This window comes from Patiria miniata, unplaced genomic scaffold (assembly GCF_015706575.1).
Source record: "Patiria miniata isolate m_02_andy unplaced genomic scaffold, ASM1570657v1 HiC_scaffold_1, whole genome shotgun sequence".
Lineage (NCBI taxonomy): Eukaryota > Metazoa > Echinodermata > Asteroidea > Valvatida > Asterinidae > Patiria > Patiria miniata.
In genome coordinates, this window is record NW_024037047.1 from 5,738,719 (window position 1) to 5,760,533 (window position 21,815).

At 40.6% G+C, this 21,815-nt stretch overlaps 1 protein-coding gene across 1 annotated transcript in view; it reads left to right on the top strand.

Annotated features, from left to right (window-relative positions):
* LOC119745909 (DNA damage-regulated autophagy modulator protein 1-like) overlaps window positions 1-21,815 on the top strand; it is a gene marked incomplete in the record, with an annotated part of 56,742 nt that overhangs the window by 18,227 nt on the left and 16,700 nt on the right. Inside the window, 2 exon segments of the mRNA XM_038222633.1 lie at window positions 17,505-17,541; window positions 21,433-21,500. Coding sequence (XP_038078561.1) covers window positions 17,505-17,541; window positions 21,433-21,500 — 105 coding nt within the window.

The following is a 21,815-nucleotide window of genomic DNA, read 5'->3' on the forward strand; positions in this document are numbered from 1 at the left end:
GGGGAGACCGTTCGCATATACATCACAATCCTTCTTTATGCTAATGCCATTTTTTTTTTTACGGAATTTATTTTGGGGGGCTAGACAAAATTTTGGGGGGCTACAGCCCCCCTAGCCCCCCCCCCCCCCCCCCGGTAGAAACCGCGCCTGTGTCCATTCCTTGCAGTGTGTACTGTTGGATTTATATTAGATGGATGTTGGGACTTGGGGGAGTAATGTGTTTACTGACTGAAAAGGAAGGAATAATGTTGTTTTTTTCGAGAAATTATGTAACTTCTTAAATAATGCGTTAGCAATGTCCAGTTTGCTGACGTCACGATCCTAAAACCTCACGAAGTCATTATGTTTTTCTATATAATATCTAAGGGTAATGCATGGTTTTTAAATTAAAAATAGTCTAACTTTCTTGGACGTGCTAGGGGGTGCCCTTTCAGGCGTTTTATGCCGCGGCGAAGCCGAAGGGGCATACTGTTTCCGCCTTGTTCTTCGTGGGTGGGTGGGTGTGTGAGTTTGTCTTACATTCCCTATGTGGACTTGTGAACAAGAGATGTCCACATAATGCAGTTTGTGTTAACGTTATGTGGACTAAGCCGTGTCCGCATAACTTTTGCCCTTTCTGGAAAACAGCTTTAGAGGCATTTTTGGGTTAGGTTAATCCGTAGCAGAATGAAGAGAAACACTATAGGGAATCATAGAAAAAAAATTGGGTTGAAAGAGTTTTCACAGTTTAAGTAAAGTTATTTTTTGTACCGAGTTTTCTTAACTACACGAAAACAAAGGAATGTCCACACAAGGTATGTAACGTAAACCTGGGTGTGTGTGTGTGTCCGGACAAATCTTGTCAGCGGGATAACTTGAGAAATACTTTAACATATGAACTTCAAATTTGGTTCGTGTATTGTTCTTGGTAATCCTAAGAAGCCTATTGCATTTGGACCGATAGGTCAAGGGTCGATGTCACAGTGGCTGAAACAATAGAAATTTTGTCAGCGCGATAACTTGAGAAATACTTTACATATGAACTTCAAATTTGGTTTGTGGATTGTCCTTGGCAATCCTAAGAAGCCTTTCGCATTTGGGGCCAAAAGGTCAAGGGTCAAGGTCACAGTGGCTAAAACTAAAGAAATTTTGTCAGCGCGATAACTTGAGAAATACTTTACATATGAACTTCAAATTTGGTTTGTGTATTTTTCTTGGTAATCCTAAGAAGCCTATTGCATTTGGGGCCGAAAGGTCAAAGTCACAGTGGCTAAAACAACAGAAATTTTGTCAGCGTGATAACTTGAGATATACTTTACATATGAACTTCAAATTTGGTTTGTAGATTGTCCTTGGCAATCCTAAGAAGCCTTTTGCATTTGGGGCCAAAAGGTCAAGGGTCAAGGTCACAGTGGCTAAAACAAAAGAAATTTTGTCAGCGCGATAACTTGAGAAATACTTTACATGTGAACTTCAAATTTGGTTTGTGGATCGTTCTTGGTCATAGGCCTATTGCATTGGGGGTCGAAAGGTCAAGGGTCAAGGTCACAGTGGCTAAAACAATAGAAATCTTGAATTTATTCTGAGATCATAGGGTTTAGGGATTAATTCATATAAAACCTACACGAACGTGTTTGCTTAATTTTCATTCATACAGATGCGAGTAAATGCTTCAAAATTGGAAGTACCAGTAAAAGCAAATGCCATGTTTTATTCATACGAACATGGTATCATTTGTACCTTATGAACTTTGTTAATATTAATTTTTCGCGATTAACATATAATAAATGCTGTAGCTTTTGCGCAGCAGAATTATTTGCTTTATAATTTCAAGGTTGCCCCAACCCAGCCTTGTGAATGACAAGTGCATATTTGAAATCTGAAGCATTTACTCCTTTATATTCATACGAAACGTACAGATGGGAGTAATGCAAATGCCCAGTTTTTATTCATACGAACTACGTTAATGTTAATCGCGAAAAAGTACAAATAATACCATACGGTAGTACCGGGTACTACCGTATGGTATTATTTGTACTTTTTCGCGATTAACCTTGATAAATGCAGTAATTTTTGCGCATAATTATGTGCTTTTATATTTTCAAGGTAGCCCCAACCCAACCTTGAAATATGACAAGTAAATATTTAAAATTTGTAGCATTTACTCCTTTTTATTCATAAGAAACGAAGTAAACGCTTATAGTGTAGCAAAAGCTTAAAGGTAAAAGTAATTATTTTCAGAATTTAGCAAACGGTTTTTAGCAAAAGTGTTTGCTTAATTTTCTTTCATACAGATGCTAGTAAATGCTTCAAAATGGTAGCAAAAGCAAATGCCATGTTTTATTCATACGAACATGGTATCATTTGTACTTTATGAACTTTAATAAATGCAGTAATTTTTGCGCAGAAGTATTTTACTTTATAATTTCAAGGTTGCCCCAACCCAGCCTTGTAAATGACAAGTGCATATTTGAAATCTGAAGCATTTACTCCTTTATATTCATACGAAACGAAGTAAACGATAAATAATTTTTTTCTGGTAATGAAACCAAGGATCCTCAAAAGTGCATGCCCCAGGCACTGTAGCTCGCAAACCCCGGAAAAAAAATGTAGAGAGAAGACAATGAGAAGAAATTACAGTTTTAGAGGTGGGAGGAAAACCCCAGAAGAATAGTCTGGGGAAAACCCACGGAATCAGGTAGGGACTGAAAACCCAATCCACATGTAGACCATGGGTGCCGATGCACAGCGCATTGTGCACGTAAACGGCATTGCGTTCGTCGAGTTTGATGCGCTTTTTTTGTATCTGTCCTCCAGCACGTGACCCTCCCCGGTGCCGCTTTCCATTTCGGTTATGATAGTTTTATTTTCTGCAAACTTATAAACATGTAAAGCTTTACATTTTGCAGGCCATTTACTCAAGAGCAAATGGTTTTTAGTAAAAGTGTTTGCTTTTAAAATTTTCATTCATACTGATGCGAGTAAATGCTTCGAAAGTGGTAGAAAAAGCACATGCCATGCTTTATTCATACAAACATATGGTATCATTTGTACTTTAGAACTTTAATAAATGCAGTAGTTTTTGCGCAGAATTATTTTGCTTTATAATTTCAAGGTTGCCCTAACCCAGCCTTGTAAATGACAAGTGCATATTTGAAATCTGAAGCATTTACTCCTTTTTATTCATACAAAACGAAGAAAACGATTATTAGGCCAAAAAAGGCTCTGGTTTCTGGTATGCGCGCGCGTCGCCATAGCCATGCGCGTCGGCAATGTAAGATGATGTCTTTCAATGTAAGATGATGTCTCAAACCACCAAACTCACTGGTTCGACTGGAATCCTGCTGCTGCACAATTTTAACGTGTTATTTCTCATAAAGTTATTTCTCGTGTCTAAGTTTATTTCAAGCATGAAGAACAAAGGAAAATGGATGTTAAATACAGTTTTTCTGAGTTTTTTTTTTTTTGCACTCCCCTTTTTGAAAAATCAAGCTCCGCCCCCCAAAATTGTGCAAGATCCAAGATGTGTTCACCTCTTAAAATTATTTTCAGCCCATTTTAACTAGACCTGCCAATTTTCAGGATTTTACTACCAAACCGAATAATGTTTTCTATATTAGAACCAAACTGCTAATATATACCGCCTCTTTTGTACATTTAGGCCACGCCTACAAAATGGGTGGAAATTAGCTGGTGTTCGAAAGCTAGAATGTTATATATTATGTTTAAGTTTATTTCAAACCATAGAAAAACAAGGAAAATGGATGTTAAATACAGTTTTCATGAGTTTGTATTGTTTGCACCCCCTTTTAAAAAAAATCAAGCTCCGCCCCCAAAATGGGCAAGACCCAGGATGGGTCCCGATCTTAAAATGAATTCTAGCCCATTGGGACCCCACCTGTCAAATTTCATGCTTTTACCACAAAGTACACGATTTGGGCCAAAAATAGACCTAAGCAGCTCCACTATGTCAAGAAATCGTGATTTACAAGCGTGCCTTTTCCCCTTCATCAATCACTTGCAGTGACGAATCAATTATATCCTTAAACAAACTGAGGCTCACAATTTGGAAGAAAAGATGCAGGTCCAGTGAAATAAATCTTCATTTCAGTTTACATGTAACAGAGCCTAGGATTGTTTTTAAGAAGCAGTATATACTGCCCAGACTCAATCTAATTGATCTGGCTGCCAATTTTCAAAGTGCCAGGATTAATTAATTTGGCCCAAGATAGCCCCCTCTCAGTCTCAACGATGAAGGGAAAAATCATTTTAGGGAATGTGGCTACGTCGGATTTAATTGGCTATACAGCTGGCAATAACACATGGGCCTCTGGGAGCGGCTGTACCCACTTCCCATTTAGACGGGTGTGTTACTTAGTATCATTCAGATACAACCTGTCATTTGTACTACATGTCAAATGTGAGGCGTTCTGGCAAAATGACTGCTAAAAGTCTTTGCTTGAAGTTATCAGTGAAAAGAAAGTCATTAGATAGAAGTTGACAGAGTATTTGCTTGAAGTTATAATTGAATACGGAAAGTCATTACGAAGAAGTTGACAGAGTTTTTGCTTTAAGTTATTGAAAATGAAAATTGTTACGAAAACTGGCTAAGATTTTTTGCTGGAAGTTATCAGTGAAAAAGAAAGTCATAACAAAGAAGCTGCTAAGTGTTTGAATTTATCAGTGAAAGCGAAAATCATTACAAAGGATCTGCTAAGAGTCTTTGAAGTAAATTAAAGAAAAGTCGTTACAAATCTAATTTGTAACGACTTTTCACGGTTATGAATGGTTATGAATGGTTTGAAATAGAGACTGAATTGGCAAGGCTTAGATTCCTTAGATTCTTAAGCCCCCAGTACCAACTCAACAGTGGAAATCACCAAATATCAGTTGGCTTATGGTCAAGAATTTTCTCCCATATATATTTCGGGTACAATCTTAGACAATTTCAGGGATTATTAATGAAACACTATAATCTGGGCAGAGGTGGAAATGAGGGTTTTGCAGGTACCGTATTAGGAAAGAGAATAAAAGTCTCCTTGCAATACTGTTTGTTGTACTTCAATCGGACATTCAGTTTGCAAGTTATGGATTTCGATGTTTAACGTTTGCACTAGCTTATCGACAAGTCGAAAAGTAAAATACTGAGAAAACGACCTTTGAAGTTTCAGGCTTTGTATGAATTCATGCAAATGAAAGTGCCAATCGGTTTTCCTTAAAAACACTACTGGTACATGTATGTCATCATTTCGGCTCAAAAACCAATTCCTGAAGACACTCCTCTAGGGGTTGAGAAAAAATGGCATCAAGTGGATTTGGGTTTTATAGTGTTTCATTAATAATCCCTGAAATTGTCTAAGATTGTACCCGAAATATATATGGGAGAATATTCTTGACCATAAGCCAACTGATATTTGGTGATTTTCACTGTTGAGTTGGTACTGGGGGCTTAAGAATCTAAGGAATCTAAGCCTTGCCAATTCAGTCTCTATTTCAAACCATTCATAACCGTGCAAGGGACTCATTACGACTGATTATGTTATATGGTGAAACTTGACGTTCCAATCAGTAGAGCATACTGCATTTCACGGTTCTTTTCAGAACCACAATTCTTCTCAAAAGAGATTATTCCACATGGTGTTGCCACAAACATCACTAGTATACACTACCACCATGCAAAGTTTCAAATCTTATTGATTATGTTTTGTTTCGTTCAAATCAAGAAATAATCTTTCAAGTTACGGCTCATCACGGTTAAATTTGTCATCATGGCTGTTCTCAAGCAAGGGTCTGCCACACACGGTTACGCTTAAAGCAATTTAACCCCCTATCCTGCTCACTTAACAAACCGCCGCACACTGACAAGTGACAATCAAATCTCAATAAAACCAGTCTCCTCCCAATGAAGAACTCCGAATACTTTCACTCATCACAGTCCCACCCGTACATAATTTCCATCTGCCACAAAAAAAAAGGTTCAATGACTCGAAGGCCAAAGGTACCGGTACTGGCATGCCACAAAACCTCATACTAAAGTAATCTCAATGTCCTTGTTAAGCCGCACATCGGTCACATGACACAAATTCTCCAGGATGTTTTTTGGCGGGGACCTAATTATTTTGTTTCTTCTCTTAATCTTCATGTATCAAATGAGCTATGCCAGATGAGGTTGTCTATTATTCCTGATAACATTTTTTTTCATACAGACAAATACAGGTTCACTAATCAGTGGTTAATTGGGCTACGCCCCTCGTAGGTCCCCAAGGGAGCCGTAGTATGATCCATATAATGGACAGGTGGCTACACTGCCTTTGTTTTGCACTAAGCTCACATGAGTGATGTGTGTTCTGTCTTTTTTTTTAGACTGTCAGACACTAATTGAGTAAAGGTTACCGTTGGACATGATCACATACAGGAACACCAAGTCTGCATTAATTATCGAGACTTTTGACTGTTTTTAAAAGAGAAAACCTACAGGTGCTTTTTGTCTCTTTGTGTGTCCTGAATAAAATCACTTGAGCCCATGTTTGATATGAACCCTGCCTCACTTGCAAGTTGCCTAACTCAAAGTCGGGTTCATTTTTTTCAGATTGTAAAGGAAGTAATGCTACGGTAGCTTCACACATTCCCGAATTAGTTGTGAATACAACCAGAATAAACCAAGAATTGAAATTTGTTCTTGAACCACCCCAACAATTTTGAACATGTTCAAACTTGTCGAGGCGCTTCCCAATCTTTCACGATCTTTCACAATCATCCCGAGGCAGCCAAGAACCATTCCCGATTTACTCAAGAATTGCTATTCGTGGCAATTGGCAAAAAATCGGGAATGTGTGAACCTAGCATTATACCCAGATAACCATCCTAAACACCACCCGGTATCCATGCCCCCCCCCCCACAATGACACTGCCCAAACCACTCCCTATTAACCTCATATGTAACCATGCTCTGATTTTTGCAACCATTGTTTTTTTGTGGGTTGTTGGAGGGGGGGGGGGTGCCGTGGCCTGATAATTCCGAACTGGCACTGTCGGACCACAGTTGATCACTTCCTATGCCCATTATTCTCGATGGTGCCCTGTCGCCGCGCAGACCCGCACGCACACTACCCTCAGGGCACAACACTGGTCAGTACCTCTGGAATAAGCTCTGCGTTAATACATCTGGCTAAAGATGTAAAATGACTTCTGGGCTGGTGACCTAAATGTATTTGATGTGGCAGCTTGGCGGAAAATAAGCCAAACCGTCACAGAAAATATGGGACATTCTATCAATTTGGGGTCCACTTTTTTCCTGTCCCTGTTACAGATCGGGAATCTAGGGTTGTTCCTTAGTATTAATGCAGTCGTACTTGAGTGGTTACATGTAAATGAACAGCAAACTACCGGTATGATCCACCCAACATACGAAAGAATTGTTTGAAGTTGTTCTTAATGATACTTGAATGGAATGGTAGTGGATTTTTGTACTCGAGTACTTGAAAAGAAATTACTTGCGAGTAGGCTGGTACTCGCGAGTAATTAACCAAATGTTGCAGAAAAATGTGTTAGTATGACATGAAGTACATGTAACCCACAAGTCACGCCACATTCTTCAGCACTGAGATATATTGTACAACGTTTTGGGTCATTTACTTTACTTTTTTTTTTTTGGATGAATGGAATTCTAGGGAGTGAGAGGGGGAGGGAGTGATTTCCTGTTTGTAGGGGATGTACCGTATTGAGTCATGAACCCTGAACCCTAACTTACTGCCCACGCAGGAGGAGTACTCGAGTAGATGAAAAACCATGGGTAGAACAATGTACTGTATTGAGTCATGAACCCTGAACCCTAACTTACTGCCCACGCAGGAGGAGTACTGTACAGAGTAGATGAAAAACCATGGGTAGAACAATGTACCATATTGAGTCAACCCTAAACCCTAACTTGCTGCCCATGCAGGAGGTGTACTCGAGCAGATGAAAAACCATGGGTAGAACAATGTAGGCCTACTGTATTGAGTCATGAACCCTAAACCTTAACTTACTGCCCACGCAGGAGGAGTACTCGAGCAGATGAAAAACCATGGGCAATGTACCGTATTGAGTCATGAACCCTAAACCCTAACTTACTGCCCACACAGGAGGAGTACTTGAGTAGATGAAAAACCATGAAAAACGATGGGTAGAACAATGAGTATCATAAACTACTCACGAGTACTCGAGTAATCAAGTTACTTGCCCAGCGGTACCCATGATTCTGAATGAACACAAATCCATAGTAATCCGGGGTACTCGAGTAGATGAAAAACCATGAAAAACAATGGGTAGAACAATGAGTATCATAAACTACTCGCGAGTACTCTAGTAATCAAGTTACTTGCCCAGCGATACGCATGATTATGAATGAACACAAATCCATAGTAATCCGGAGTACTTGAGTAGATGAAAAACCATGTAAAACCATGGGTAGAACAATGAGTATCATAAACTACTCACGAGTACTCGAGTACTCAAGTTACTTGCCCAGCGATATGCATGATTCTGAATGAACACAAATCCATAGTAATCTGGGGTACTCGAGTAGATTAAAAAAACCATGAAAAACCATGGGTAGAACAGCTGAGTATCATAAACTACTCGCGAGTTCTCGAGTAATCAAGTTACTTGCCCAGCGGTACGCATGATTCTGAATGAACACAAATCCATAGTGTCTTTACGTGAGCATGCAGGCTTCATCGACAATGTGTTCGAATGTCTCTCACAGTGGTCTCCCCCAAGTCTCCCTTTCTTACCGTTGCTCGGAAGTTACAGTGTTCTTGATCTTAAGGTCAGTGTCCGTTTTGGACTGTTGCACTTCTCTTTCAGGTGCTAGTGAAATGGCATCAGATTAGTTCCAATTTGATTATCCACACTACCTGGTGGTCCCTCTAATCCCACGTGAGACCTTACAGGCTGATTTTATTGAAAACAGTGGCCTAAATAATTTCTGTTATCACTCAAGAATCTGGCAGCAAGTAAAAATTGTGTAGAATTATTGTGGTTTAATACAAATTTGTAGTTGTCTGTGTAAGTGTTTTGTTTGTTTTTGTTTTTGGGGTGTTTTTTTTTTTGGGGGGGGGGGAGGACAGCTACCATAGTTGGTTGTAAAAGTCTCAAATACTCTAGATCTGTTCTGCCTTATATCGATTTCGCCTTTTTAGTTGATGAAAAATGAAAAACTATGGCGCCTTTTCTACATCACAGACCATTTACAAAATGTATGTAGGCCTATGTGATTTGTAATGTTGTCCTCTGTAATTGTGGAGATCTGATGAGCGATAGTTGCAATTAGACCGAAGATGCCATTATCTTCCCATCAACGGGGTCACCCCTTACGCAGAAACTTTAAACCAGAAACTTGAATTGCATTTTTTATCAGGTGTGCATTTTCTCTTTAACATACTGACAGGAGATGCAACAAATATACACCTTTAGTTAAAAATGTGTCACACTCGCACATTGACTCACTGTAGACAAATCATGTGCATACACGTACTCGGCTTTTGAGAGGAGAAGAAAAATCTACCTTTTACACAACAGACTTTCCACAAATCTCTTTAAAATGATGTAATTTGTTCGGCAAGTTCTCATTTTCTTTCCATTTTACCGCCCTCCCAGACCACACAGTAACACCCTCCACATCTCTCCACACTTCCAAGACAATTTTCAATAATCAGCAGTGAAATTACACCAGGGAGAGTGATTTACAGTAGCCGTGCACTGTTTGTGGATTTTTTATACTCCACCAGCGTGATGGATTTATATCCTACCAGAGCATAACACCAGACACTGGGTGTTGACCACATCATGACCACATCAAAGAAAGGCATTCTACTGGGACACTAGAGTTCATGTTTGTGGGTTTAACCTCTTAAAGTTAGTATTGGGAATTGAATCCTGATAGAAAGGACATAATTAGCCTATTCTTAATGAGAACGCAAAAAAAGTTTAAATTAAGATATTTCTTCTGCTATAAGTGTACATTTCATATGAAGTGCTCAGTTTACAAGCAGGTTGACAAAATAAATGAATTTTGGAGTCTAATAAGCTAATCTAAAGCTAATAAAGTTCATGAAAATTGTCAGGTAAGACATTAAACGTAAATTTTGCTGAACTCACAAGTCCATTGTTATTGGCAGCAGAACTTTTCTGAAAATGTGCATTAATGAGCTTAAGGTTGTGGGTGGGGCGGAGGCAAGGAGCACTTTTCTGCAGCAGCTAAGAGATCCAAAAGTGGATGGGCAAAGAAACGGGGGGGGGGGGGGAATGCCCCTTGCGCCGGTCCCCCTTCACATCTGAGCTGTCTTTGCACAAGTCTTACAAATGCCCCCTTGTACCCCCGTCACTTCTGCTGCCGCCTAAATGTAGATGCAGTCTCATAAAAAATTGTGGCTTGATGAGCATCAATTGGCTAAATTATAGAATGTCAAGAAATTACAGTTTTGCCCCATAGTCTGGCCTTATTCTCATTCCTCTGTTCTCCAGCATTCCCAGCAAGAACACCGCAACCTGCTGTAACAAATAATTGGATGTATCCTTAATGCTCCTCGGTAATTGGTTCTAACACCATCAATTGGCACCTGTTAGCTCAGGCCTGCAGGCAAGGACAAGGGGGAATTGTGCCTGCCGAGAACGGGCTGGATTAAGACCAGATTAATCCTAATCCAGCGTTGATCATGGCTGCGCAGGGATTAGGTGAACTTTGGTGACCCGTGCCATGGAGTCTCGCAGGATTAAGGGCTTTTAATGCATGAAAATGACGGCGATTATGAACAATAGCAACAATATTACTCGTACCAATTTGAATAAAAAAACATTAACTATTGGTTGATTTGAGACACATGCTAAGGGATTTTTCTCAGTGTTGAAGTCAAGTGCTTTTTCCGAGTACTGAGTAATGCCGAGTACTTAGGTTACCGAGTACGAGTACAAGTACGAGTACCGTACTTGTACTTTCGAGTACAAGCTCAGGTCTCCAAGTACAAGTATTTGTACAAGTTTCAGAGTACGAGTACAAGTACGAGTACTTGTTTTCCAAGTAAAAGTACGACTCAGTACTTCTATTTCCGAATACGGCCATACGGCAAATGGTTCATTGTGCGTATTGGCCTGCGAAAAAAATTATCTCTAAGCAGCACGGCTGTTGTCCGCCATCTTGTCTTGCCTTCACTTGTGAGAGCCCTTCCGCTCCCCTCTGCCCTTGTGATAAAGTACCATGTGGTATTCCGGAGGTCAGGGGTTCAAACCCCTCTCCAGTCAATTCCTTCATTTACATGTAGCCTTTAAATTAAATTACAGTTTAAATTATGAAATTCTCTTTTCGGGGTATTTGGACTATGTACGGAGTGTGTCCACGTAGGTGGGTTGTTGGCAAGCTCAACTTCACAAACCTACAACTTCCTGTTAGTGTAGCTAGTGTTGACATCTTTACCACTGGATTGTGACCACGAAGCACTGCCTTCTGGCCCTTGGCTGGCCAGGTTCCTGTGCACTTGTTTTTTTAGATTCACGCCAATAGGATGACCAATATGGATCTTGTGAAAGTCGATGACATTTTTAGTAATGGACTTGGTGTACGTGTTCTACATACCCACCCCCCCCCCTCCAGAGGACCAACAAACAAAGGGAGCGACACACAAAGGGAGAACAACAGATCCATTCAGTCCTCAGGAGTTGGGTCTTTTGTTGGAAACAGTACCCTGTAGTAATTTTGTGTGCTTATCAATGGGAGAGTTTTACAGGGACAAAGGGAAACACAAAGCATTGTCCTCGAGAGTAGAGTGAAACAATTTTATGTGCACAAGTAAGGGCTCATGTGGTTACAAAGGGAGAGTTGGGGAGATGGACCACTGGGAGAGACTCTTGAATACTTTGCCGATGGCACCTGATGCTTACGCGTACGCAAAGACACAATAGGTTTGTGTAGATTAAGAAGTCGTGCATTCACACCATGGATATGTGAAGCAGCCACACATGTAGTGTGTACTGGGTACCTCCCATTGGAACTGTCGAAGGGGTCCGCTCATAAGGACGCCTCATAGGTCCGACGCCTCATAAGTCCGACAAAATCGCATCCCCTAACCAAATAAAGGCCCATAAGTCCGACGTCTCATAAGTCCGACGCCTCATAAGTCCGATGCCTCATAGGTCCAACACCTCATAGCTCCGATGCCTCGTAAGTCCGACAAATTAAACGCCTCGTTTTTCCGTTGTCGGACTTACGAGGCATCGGACTTATTAGGTGTCGGACTTATGAGGTGTCAGACCTATGAGGTGGAATAAATATATGTTTTGCCTTAAAGGCCTAAGTCCTACGCCTCACAAGTCCGAAATTTCGGACTTATGGGGCGTCAGACCTATGAGGCGTCGGACTTATGATACGGCCCCCTGTCGAAAGTGGTCACAAAGTAGCATGTACTATTCTGCACCGTGGGTCAAACATGATGTGATCTAAATATACACAAATAAATGACTTAATTTGAGAAGTGCTGCTCACTTTCGACCAGTTTCAACATCATCCAGTGAATGCATGTCTATTAATTTAGCGTTTCCCTCGTTAATAAAAAATCTATTCATAGATCAGTGTTTTTCACAGCACTGAATTGTGAAGGGCGGCACATTACGTACCGTACCCCACCTAACCTCTGAACCCCAAGGGACAATTACAGAATTATTGGGTCTGTCGGAAACGCCCAGTCAGAACGGAAAAGTAACAAGTAATTACGAACGTGGTCATCATTAATGGGTGAAGGGATGGGGTTGTAGTGGTCAAAAGTTGGTCCCACGAGATTCCCCTAATGCCCCCTCCCTTTCTCCCGCCCCCTCATCCCTGTCTCTCTGTTCATGGGTGGGGGAGCAATCAGGATATGTCTCATTGTAAAAACGCCCTCTGCGAATGGCCGAGCGTTGCGCCTCTTGTGACGCCAGTGGCTAATTGGCTAGAGGAAATTGCAAATGATGTAGATGATGATGATGTTGTGCTTGTCAGAAGTGTATAAAAAAAAAAAAAAAAAAAAAAACACCCAAAACCACCCACCAGACACATCTACCCCAAGCTGCTTCCACAGGAGAAAATAATGTTGTCAATTGATTTAAAACGGCTATTGGACGGAAGTCTTTTCTTGCATCTTGTCTACACAATGGACCGGATTTAGCCCATCATTTGCGTTAAGGGGTATCTATTATATTGCCTGGGCCACAAGTGCATACTTTTTCACTGTTTTCTTGAAAAATGTAACATCGACTAAACTGAAGTTTCAACAGGTTGGCTTTAAAACATTGTTCTTTGGATAATGAGTGGTGGTGTAATTTGGAACAATAAGCAAATGATCCTACAGATGTGTGTGCATTTGAAAACACAAATAAGACAGATCTCAATTGATACACAGACTGGTAACGTACGGGGATGATTGAGGCTTCATGTATGTTTCTGTGTTGTCAAGATGATTTTCCTATAAAGACATTCAAAACCCTTCAGAAATTCAAATCAACCATGCACAAAAGTACAATGTACCTTACCTCAGGACATTACTGCCCATCATCATTGACTCCCAAAATTGGTACAAATGAGTATTAATTTCGTAACGTTTTTCAGGAAATCATCAATTTTGGTGGCCATAGCACCAGGGCCGTGACAACGGAGGGAATTATGGGAAGGAAATTGTTCCATTCACGGGTTCCGTTCCATTGGGCGGTAACTCTAAAAAAGCAAATATTTTCCAACATGTGAATCTAATTAAATCTGTCCGATCTCAGTTATGCTCATCACACTTGACATAAGGTGGAAATTAGTTGTAAGAAGGAGTAGTTCCTCCTAACTGAAGAATTTTTAGGAGGTTAATGGTTCATTTCATACATTTTGGGTTCACTTTTTGTGTCCCTGTTACCCGGTACATCTGACAAGTGACATGTGTAAGATTTTGTAATTTGGGACACATTCTTAAGTGCCTTCTCTCTCCTTAAGAATGATTGTGGAAAGCACATTGTACCTGCGAATCAAATGAAAATTAGTTTGAAGTCAATTTTAATGATACTTGTTTTGCAAAATTATACACAGGAGAGGTGTAACAGGGACACCAAAATATGTCACAATTTTGGACCGCACCCCAAATTTATGGAATTACCCTAATGGTAGATACATCTAAAGGAAACCAAATCTTTGGCCTTGATTTTGCTGGTTCCAGATTGGCAGCCTGGTGCCCCTTTCCAGTATTTCACTGCCTGCCGACTGTCACTTGTGAGCTAGCATGTTTTATTTTTAAAAGGTGTGAAAAGAGCCGGGCAGTGCTATCTTATAGGATTACCCTGTAATGAATGGGCTTAATTTTGCCCAATAGTAGACAAGTTGTGTGGAAAGACTTGATAAATAGCCATTCCGATTCAACTTAGAATAGAATTGTGAGTGCTGTAGGACCAGCTTTACTGGTTTTGCCTGTCTCGTTGAAAAAGATCTTCAGGATACTTCGAAGCTTTTTTCTTAGTGGTGGATGAACCTGACAGTTCTTCAATAAAAGAAGACCCCAAATGTACACAAAAGGTAACTGAAAGCTACTCTGTTTATTTTGCCATATGCATTTCCCAGACAGCTTGTCCATTCACCCTATCTGAAGATGGGTTATTTTTTGCACTTGTGGTTTTGTTCTTGGTTAGTAAAACTGTGGTTTGGTTGTTGAAACCCACAGAATTGTGGTTTGTTTTATAAAAACCCAGGAAAACCACAACTGGGACCTAATTCCTTACGTAGAAAGTAATCGAATTAAATAATCGAATGTATCTTTGAATCTGTTGATGAAAACAGTGAAGATGCATGTATCTAATTGTATATAAATTCGTTCATAAGTTGCAACCACCCTTCCCTTTTAATGTCAGTTTCTACCTTTTCTAGAGTTCCTTTATTTGGCTTATCCTCCCCCTTTGCTTTCAAAATTACCTTCCTTCTAAAGCCTGACTGCCATGTCAAATTAATATTTCCTTAAACCATCCTCCAAAATTACAATTATGTTTCGGTTTCAGGGTTGTCAGCATGGTCAGAGTCCAGGTTGAGATTTATCTTCCCCCTCCAACCCTCCTGGAGGGCCCAATTCGCACCCCTTGGGACACCCTAGAGGGACCTGGTTCCACCTCTGGTTCCCCTCCTGTTAGGAAGTCTTTGATTAGGTTGATTAGCTAGAAACTGAGCTCTTCCATAGCCCCCTTGTCATTGTGTAAAGGGGGAAGCATCTGTCTTAGATTCGATTATGTTACCATTTTGCTGAGGTGAGGACTACTTGTAGATAATTGCTTGCAGATAACATTATTACAAAATAAATCAATAAATACATTTTAAAAAGTAGGTTTGCATATATCAAGCTGGACGTGAAAGTCTGAATTTAGGGGGAAAAGGTACTGTGGTACAAAATGTACATAAAGTGGCTCAGTTATTCATCCACTTACATGCAGTGTTGTACTCAATCTCTGCAAGTCCATCACAAGTCCATCACAAGTCTTTCATTCTCAAGTCAAGTCATTAGCTACATATATGTTCAAATGAACAGTTACAAAAGCATATTCCTTTGTCATTGTTCATCCAGTTACTTGTGACTGGCTTTGTGAAAGGACTTGTAAATGGACTTGTGAAAGGACTTAGATGGACTCCAACACAGCAATATGTGTACAAATGTAGACAGTCAGTCAGTGAGGCAGTGGGAAATTGGGCTGGTCCTTGGAGGCCAGCACAGAGTTGTCTGTGAAGCAGACAGGATGGTGTTTGGAGGGGGTGTGCAAAGTTGAATTAAAATTGGAGGATTCAGGACTGTTAGGGCTATTTTGATTCAGTTCTTCAATATTATAAGGTTTGAATCCTTTCAGGGGATCATAGAGGTTGTGCAGAGCACCTTCTCGCCTGTCAGTCAAACAGTGCGCATTAACCAATTAGATCATGGCATTAGGTCAGGTGACCAAGGCACATTTTAGGGCAAGTTCGCGCAAGAACTATTGTTGACAATTGGTCAACCATAGTTCAACTAAAGTTAGCCCGAACTCTGTCTAGTCGACGGTAGTAATTGACTACGCTAGTCGACTATTTGGAACCAACCTACTGGGGCTGGTTTATAACGTACCGCAGGGAGCCAGGATCCAGAAGTTTTGCAATGACATTTTGACCAGCGTTTGACTAGAGATGTTCGCATGTTGCTTTTAGTGCGCAGGCGTAAGGTTTGTCACAAATCAACCACTAGTCGACTAATGATCTTTGCCTGAACTTGGCCTTAGCTTAATAAAAATTGGTCCAAACTTTCAATACTACGAGACTGAGAAATGTACACAGACCAAAGGTGGGCAGGGATAATTGGGCAATCCAAGCTTCACACATCGGAGAATTCAACACGTTGGTTTTATCTCTGGCACATATTCAGGAGAGTTAGATCTTCAGCTTAGAAATGTATCTTCAGGCTGCTTCAGGACGATGAAATCCTTCAAACCTTTTCAGCGTATTAATGTGCCTACCGGTAGCACATAAGGCTAAAACTTAAGAAGTATTATTTTCTTCATAATGTTGGAGCCAGGGCTGAATTAGCCGAAGCCGGAGACAAAGCCCCTGGTTGGGGGAGACGCATGGCCATGATATTATGTCATCGGGCGGCATGTGCTTGCCGACATTAACTCATCATTCCAACGCTTCCTCAGCTGAGGGGGAAGAGAATCCAGGTTTAAGCGATTAGGAGCCTAATCCGTCAGGCCTCTTGAAGGTAGCCGAGCGGTTGGGGCCGTGCCGGGCAATAGGAAGTGACAAATGCCTGAAGAACATCCGGTGCAAGCAGGCAGTGGCCTTTATGCACAAAGATGTTCGCAAGAGAAAATCTGTACAGTGTTTTTTTATTTATTTTCTTCTTTTTTTTGGATTGGGTCCTGAAAATTTTTATTGAGCACAATATTCTGAGCAGTTTTATACTAATGTTGTGCACTTAACTACAATTTTACCACCATTTTGAAATACGTTGTCTTAAATCGATCATCAGGTTTCTATGTGTGAGCATTAAGAAAACACTGAAGAATTTTCAGAAGAACTGAATGTTTGAGAGATAAACTGAAGAAAGAGAATGTTTGAGAGATGAAAATATGTAAGGTCAATCATAGATAAAAGCCACTTCAGGCAAGAGGCAAACAAGAAATGAAAAAGCATGATCTCTGGGCTGAATTAGCAGGCCCAACTAGCTATAGTCCCCTCTTTTTAAAAAAGTGCTGGTGAAGTGGTGAAGAAAGGGAGACTACCAGACACCCTAGACAACCCTCATCCTGTGACAAATTGTTGTTTTGGGGGTCACATCCTGAAATAACTTGATTATTATTTATTTTGTTTGGAATTGGTCCAGGCTATTGCTTGCTTTTCTACAATCAGAGTTTTAGCAGTGCTGTACCAGTAGTCAAGTTCATCACAAATCCATCACAGCACCTTTGTTAATCATTGTGAATTAACATTCATTAGTTTTCCTTTTTTGTTTTTTACTCCAGGTACATTCTTGCTGCAGCGAATGAGCACATATTCTTAGTCCTTCCATACATCAGGTGAGTCTCTATCAATCCCTAATCAATATAATGTAGCTATAGAATTCTGAATACAACCCTCAATCCTAGCAGAGATAAGCAAAATGTCTCGCACACGGATTCCATTCAGGAAAAATCACAGTAGAGTGGCTTGCTCAAGGACACAAATACGTACCAGCTCAGCTAAAAAAGTCATTGGGTAACAAGTCATACAGTAAGTAATTGACATCACAGGACACTGGCTTGTGATTTGTGATCTTGCTATTCGTAAAACTGTACATGTATATTTGTAGCAGTTTCTTGAATTTGTAGCCCGTGTCACAGGATCTTTATACACAAAGGAAATGTTGAGTTGTTACTTAATTGCTCCTAGTAATGAAACCAAAACTTCCCAAAAAGCAGTCTGAAGTAACCTGTTGAGTTTAAAGGGAATATACATCATTTGCTTTTGCTGTAATTTTCAGAAATGGATGGAATTGGGGGGTTGGAAATATATAGCAAATATAGTTACACTGACTTTTTTGAGGTTTTGGGTTCGAAAATGCTAAAAAAACCAAGAAAAACAATCATTTTCCTGTAGTCTGGTTCCCTGACTCCATATAAGAAGAAACAGAGCAGTTTACATACATTGGGGAATTGTAAGGTCAGGGAACCAGTCTAGCTGGCTCGTACCCGTTCATAGGTTTGTAATCGATTGCAAACAAGTGCGATGGTCAATTGGGGCCAATATTTGAAAAAAAGCCAGTTTTTTTCCAACGCTGATCGGCCGATCAGCGTTGGAAATTGATACAAAAATACCACTTTTCTTGAAAATGACAGTATACCAGGTGCCATGATTTTACAGGATGCTTTACACTGTCATTCACTAACAGTCCAGCAAGGTATTTCAAAATGATTTGGTAGTTTTATTTTTTGATGTTTGCAAATGTTGTATTTTCCCTTTAATTGCTCCTACATGTAGTAATGAAACCAAAACTTCCCAAAAAGCAGTCTGAAGTAACCTGTTGAGTTTAAGAGTGGGAGGAAGAGAGTTTAAGAGTTGGGAGGAAGACACACATTAAAAACTGGAGAAACCCCATCGAATCAGATAATGACTAAACATCATCAGTGTGATTCGAATCCTGGTCATTTGGGTTAATGTAAGGCATTAAAATTACTGCTGCCAACATGACTTCCCTGTTCTCAGCCTGTCGAGTCAAGTTCCTGTGATAAGGAAGCTTTGGATCCTTCAATGTCAACCCAAACATGAATGACAATAGACTGAAAACTCTTGAAGGGGTTCGAAGCCATGTCACACAGGTTGAAGGTGAGGAGAGCACCATCGGGCTAGCATCGCTATGTTCACACCCTGCTGAGACAAAATCCCAAAGCAAGGAAGGATCCTCCATTATCCACCCAAACCCGAATTAGAACACGACTAGGCACTGAAAATCCTCAGAGGGATATATACCTTGGTCTTGGAGGTGCAAGGCAAGGAAAGTACCACTCGCCTTTTTCACACTCTGTTGAGAAAATCTCCTGGACCCAGGAGGAATCCTCTGTTTAAAATCAATATCCACCCAAACATGAATAGCAACATGACTGGGGACTGAAACCCTCAGTGGGATTTGAACCTGGTTGACAGAGGTGGAAAGCTAGCACCAAACTACCAGCCTGGCTTGCCTTTTCAAAGCCTGTTGAGTCAAGCTCCCGGAATAAGCAAGGATCCTCTGGTAACTTACCGGCACATGTACTGTACAAAATCCACCCAAACATGAAAAGCCTCAATGGGATTCAAATCATCGTGACAAAGGTGGATGCTAGGTAGGAAAGCACCACTCCATCAGCCAGACATACCTGCGTGGTCACTGCCTGATGAGTCAAGGTCCTGGAACAAGGAAGGCTACTCTGACGTGCACCCAAACATGAATTACATATCACTGAAAACCATCGGTGGAAATCGAACCTGAGTGACATATAGTTTGAATGTGAGAAAAGTGCTGCTGCCCAAGCATGACTTCTAAATTCACAGCCTGTTGAGTCAAGCTACTGGAATAAGGAAGTGTCCTCCAACGTCCACCCAAACACAAATTAGAACATGAAGGTCTCTAGTTGTTTTACAAAAGCCATAAGCATAGTACATGTACCAGCTGGTGGTCTGTGTCTGTGAACTTACAGATTGCGACAGCTGAGCGTGTCGGCAAACCATGCTGATACAAAGCGGGTTTTAGGGGGTTCCTGAGGGGTTATGATGAGGATGAGTCACCCTAGACTGTCTACTTGAAAGAGTGGAGGGGGGGGGGGTGTAAGAGGGGTACAGAACAGGAACCAACCCTCAGCTGGGAATCCACAAGGCAAGGATACGCAGCAAGATTGTGGCTGTGTCGTCAGCACTAAAGCAAATGCGGTCTCCATGTATTTGGGGTTGACAAGTTCTTCAAAGAATCTGTGATTGTTGGCCTAATGTTTCTTATATGAGAGTTAGATTTTCTACTGTATACCGGTACATGAACTGCTGTGAAGATCATAGAACTTTGTCTGAGCAGCTTCGTAGGTCCAAATATTTTCTCATTAAAACAGGGCAAGGCAAGCCTAGTAAATGAAACTGGTCTCAGCTGAGCTAGAGTGCACACGTTTTACGACATTTTTTTAGTTTATAAATTAAGGTGTGCCCAATTGGCACCATTCATTGGCATCATACAGTTCACTGCCCAGCTCACATGTAACCATCAGTCAGTCACTCAGTCAGTCAGTAAGGTACAAACTACAAACTACTATAGGCTGGCCCTTTGGGACCTTGTAAAACTGATTTTATAACTTACAAAGTCTGAACCACCATACCCACACTTTACATACCAACTGACTGCAGGTACCAAACCCTGTGTTTGTCGGTATCGCTAATCATCAAAGTTTTTTTTACAAGGGCACTACAGGCCATGTCAGAGCCATCAGCCTGTATGTGCTGTGGGGCCAGGGAACACACTGAAAATTGAATGCTACCAACTTTGTTGTGATGTATCAATTAACAAATTGGATGAAAATGTATTTTTTACTTTTGAGAAGCTGCATGGTCCCTTCGTGAAAATGCTGATGAAATAAACCTGTGGTTTGTGTGATAAACCACTTAGTCATTTCGACCTTGGAAAAGATTTTTCAGACTTCACCAAAGATCACTGCCATAAAGTTTGAGACATGCTCGCCGGAGATTCCGTAGGTGTTTCAAAACGTCTGAGTCACCAATTGCAATCCCCTTGGAAATCTACCCAGCATGGTTGCTGGGACTGGAAACTTTATCTCCGATCACCAGACTTTGAAGGATAAATCACCAGCAAGTCTTGGCAGTGTTTGTCTAATTTTTTTTCCCTGTAAGTTCTTTCCCAAGTATTTGCCAAAACTTGCCTCGTTGAAGCGGAAAGAGGGTTTAGCTGTTTTCGGGATTTGATTAAATTCTCTAGAGTGCATTAACCTGTTTAAAGCTGCCTGGATGTGTTTCTGGGACAGTCTTGCACACTTCTTGCACACGCGGAGACTGCTCAAACTGTAAATATAAGTGTCGGGAAGGTTTTTCCAAAATAGGCACATTTTCTCGAGCATGTCTAGTGTTTTGTTGCAGGATTCTGAACAATTTCCCTCAAATCTTTGTGTAATAAACTGATCAGTTTGTAAGCTATGCTGTAACATCATTGCGGAAGGATTTGAGAGGAATTGCTCAGAAACTTGCCAAAATTCCCAATTCAATGGGCCTATTTCGGATCGTGTTTCTGCGCCATAAGTTTGGTTAGATAGAATCATTGACCTTTAATTTTCTAAAGAGGTCCATGAAAATTTCCATGAAATACAGCTGCCCTGTGCTTAAAGCTTGAATTTGGGTAAAGTTACCGTTTACATGTACTTGAAGCATTTTACAAGTTTTTGTTTTCTTTTTATTTGCAGTGATACTGGCGTTCACTATCCGGAGAGCAGTTTATTCAGTCTCTTTCTGGATGTGTCTGCTGCATTGTGTAAGTATCTTGTGCATAAATGAATAAATTACTTTTGCTACATTGCTATTGGTCTAGAGTTGCAGGACTGTTTCATTGCATTGATGGTTGCCGTTGATAGGCCTATTCATCTCTTTTTTTCTGTGTGTGTCTGCTGCATTGGATATCTCTTGAATAAAAGAATACATTACTTTTGCTCAGTTCCTATTGGTTTAGGATTGCAGGTCTTTTCCATTGTGCTGCATTTATAAGGGAGTCAGTGTTGAGTCTGTGTGGCTTTTGCAATACTTACATTTTGTAATTATATATCTCTTTCCAAATTAATTAAGTTCAATT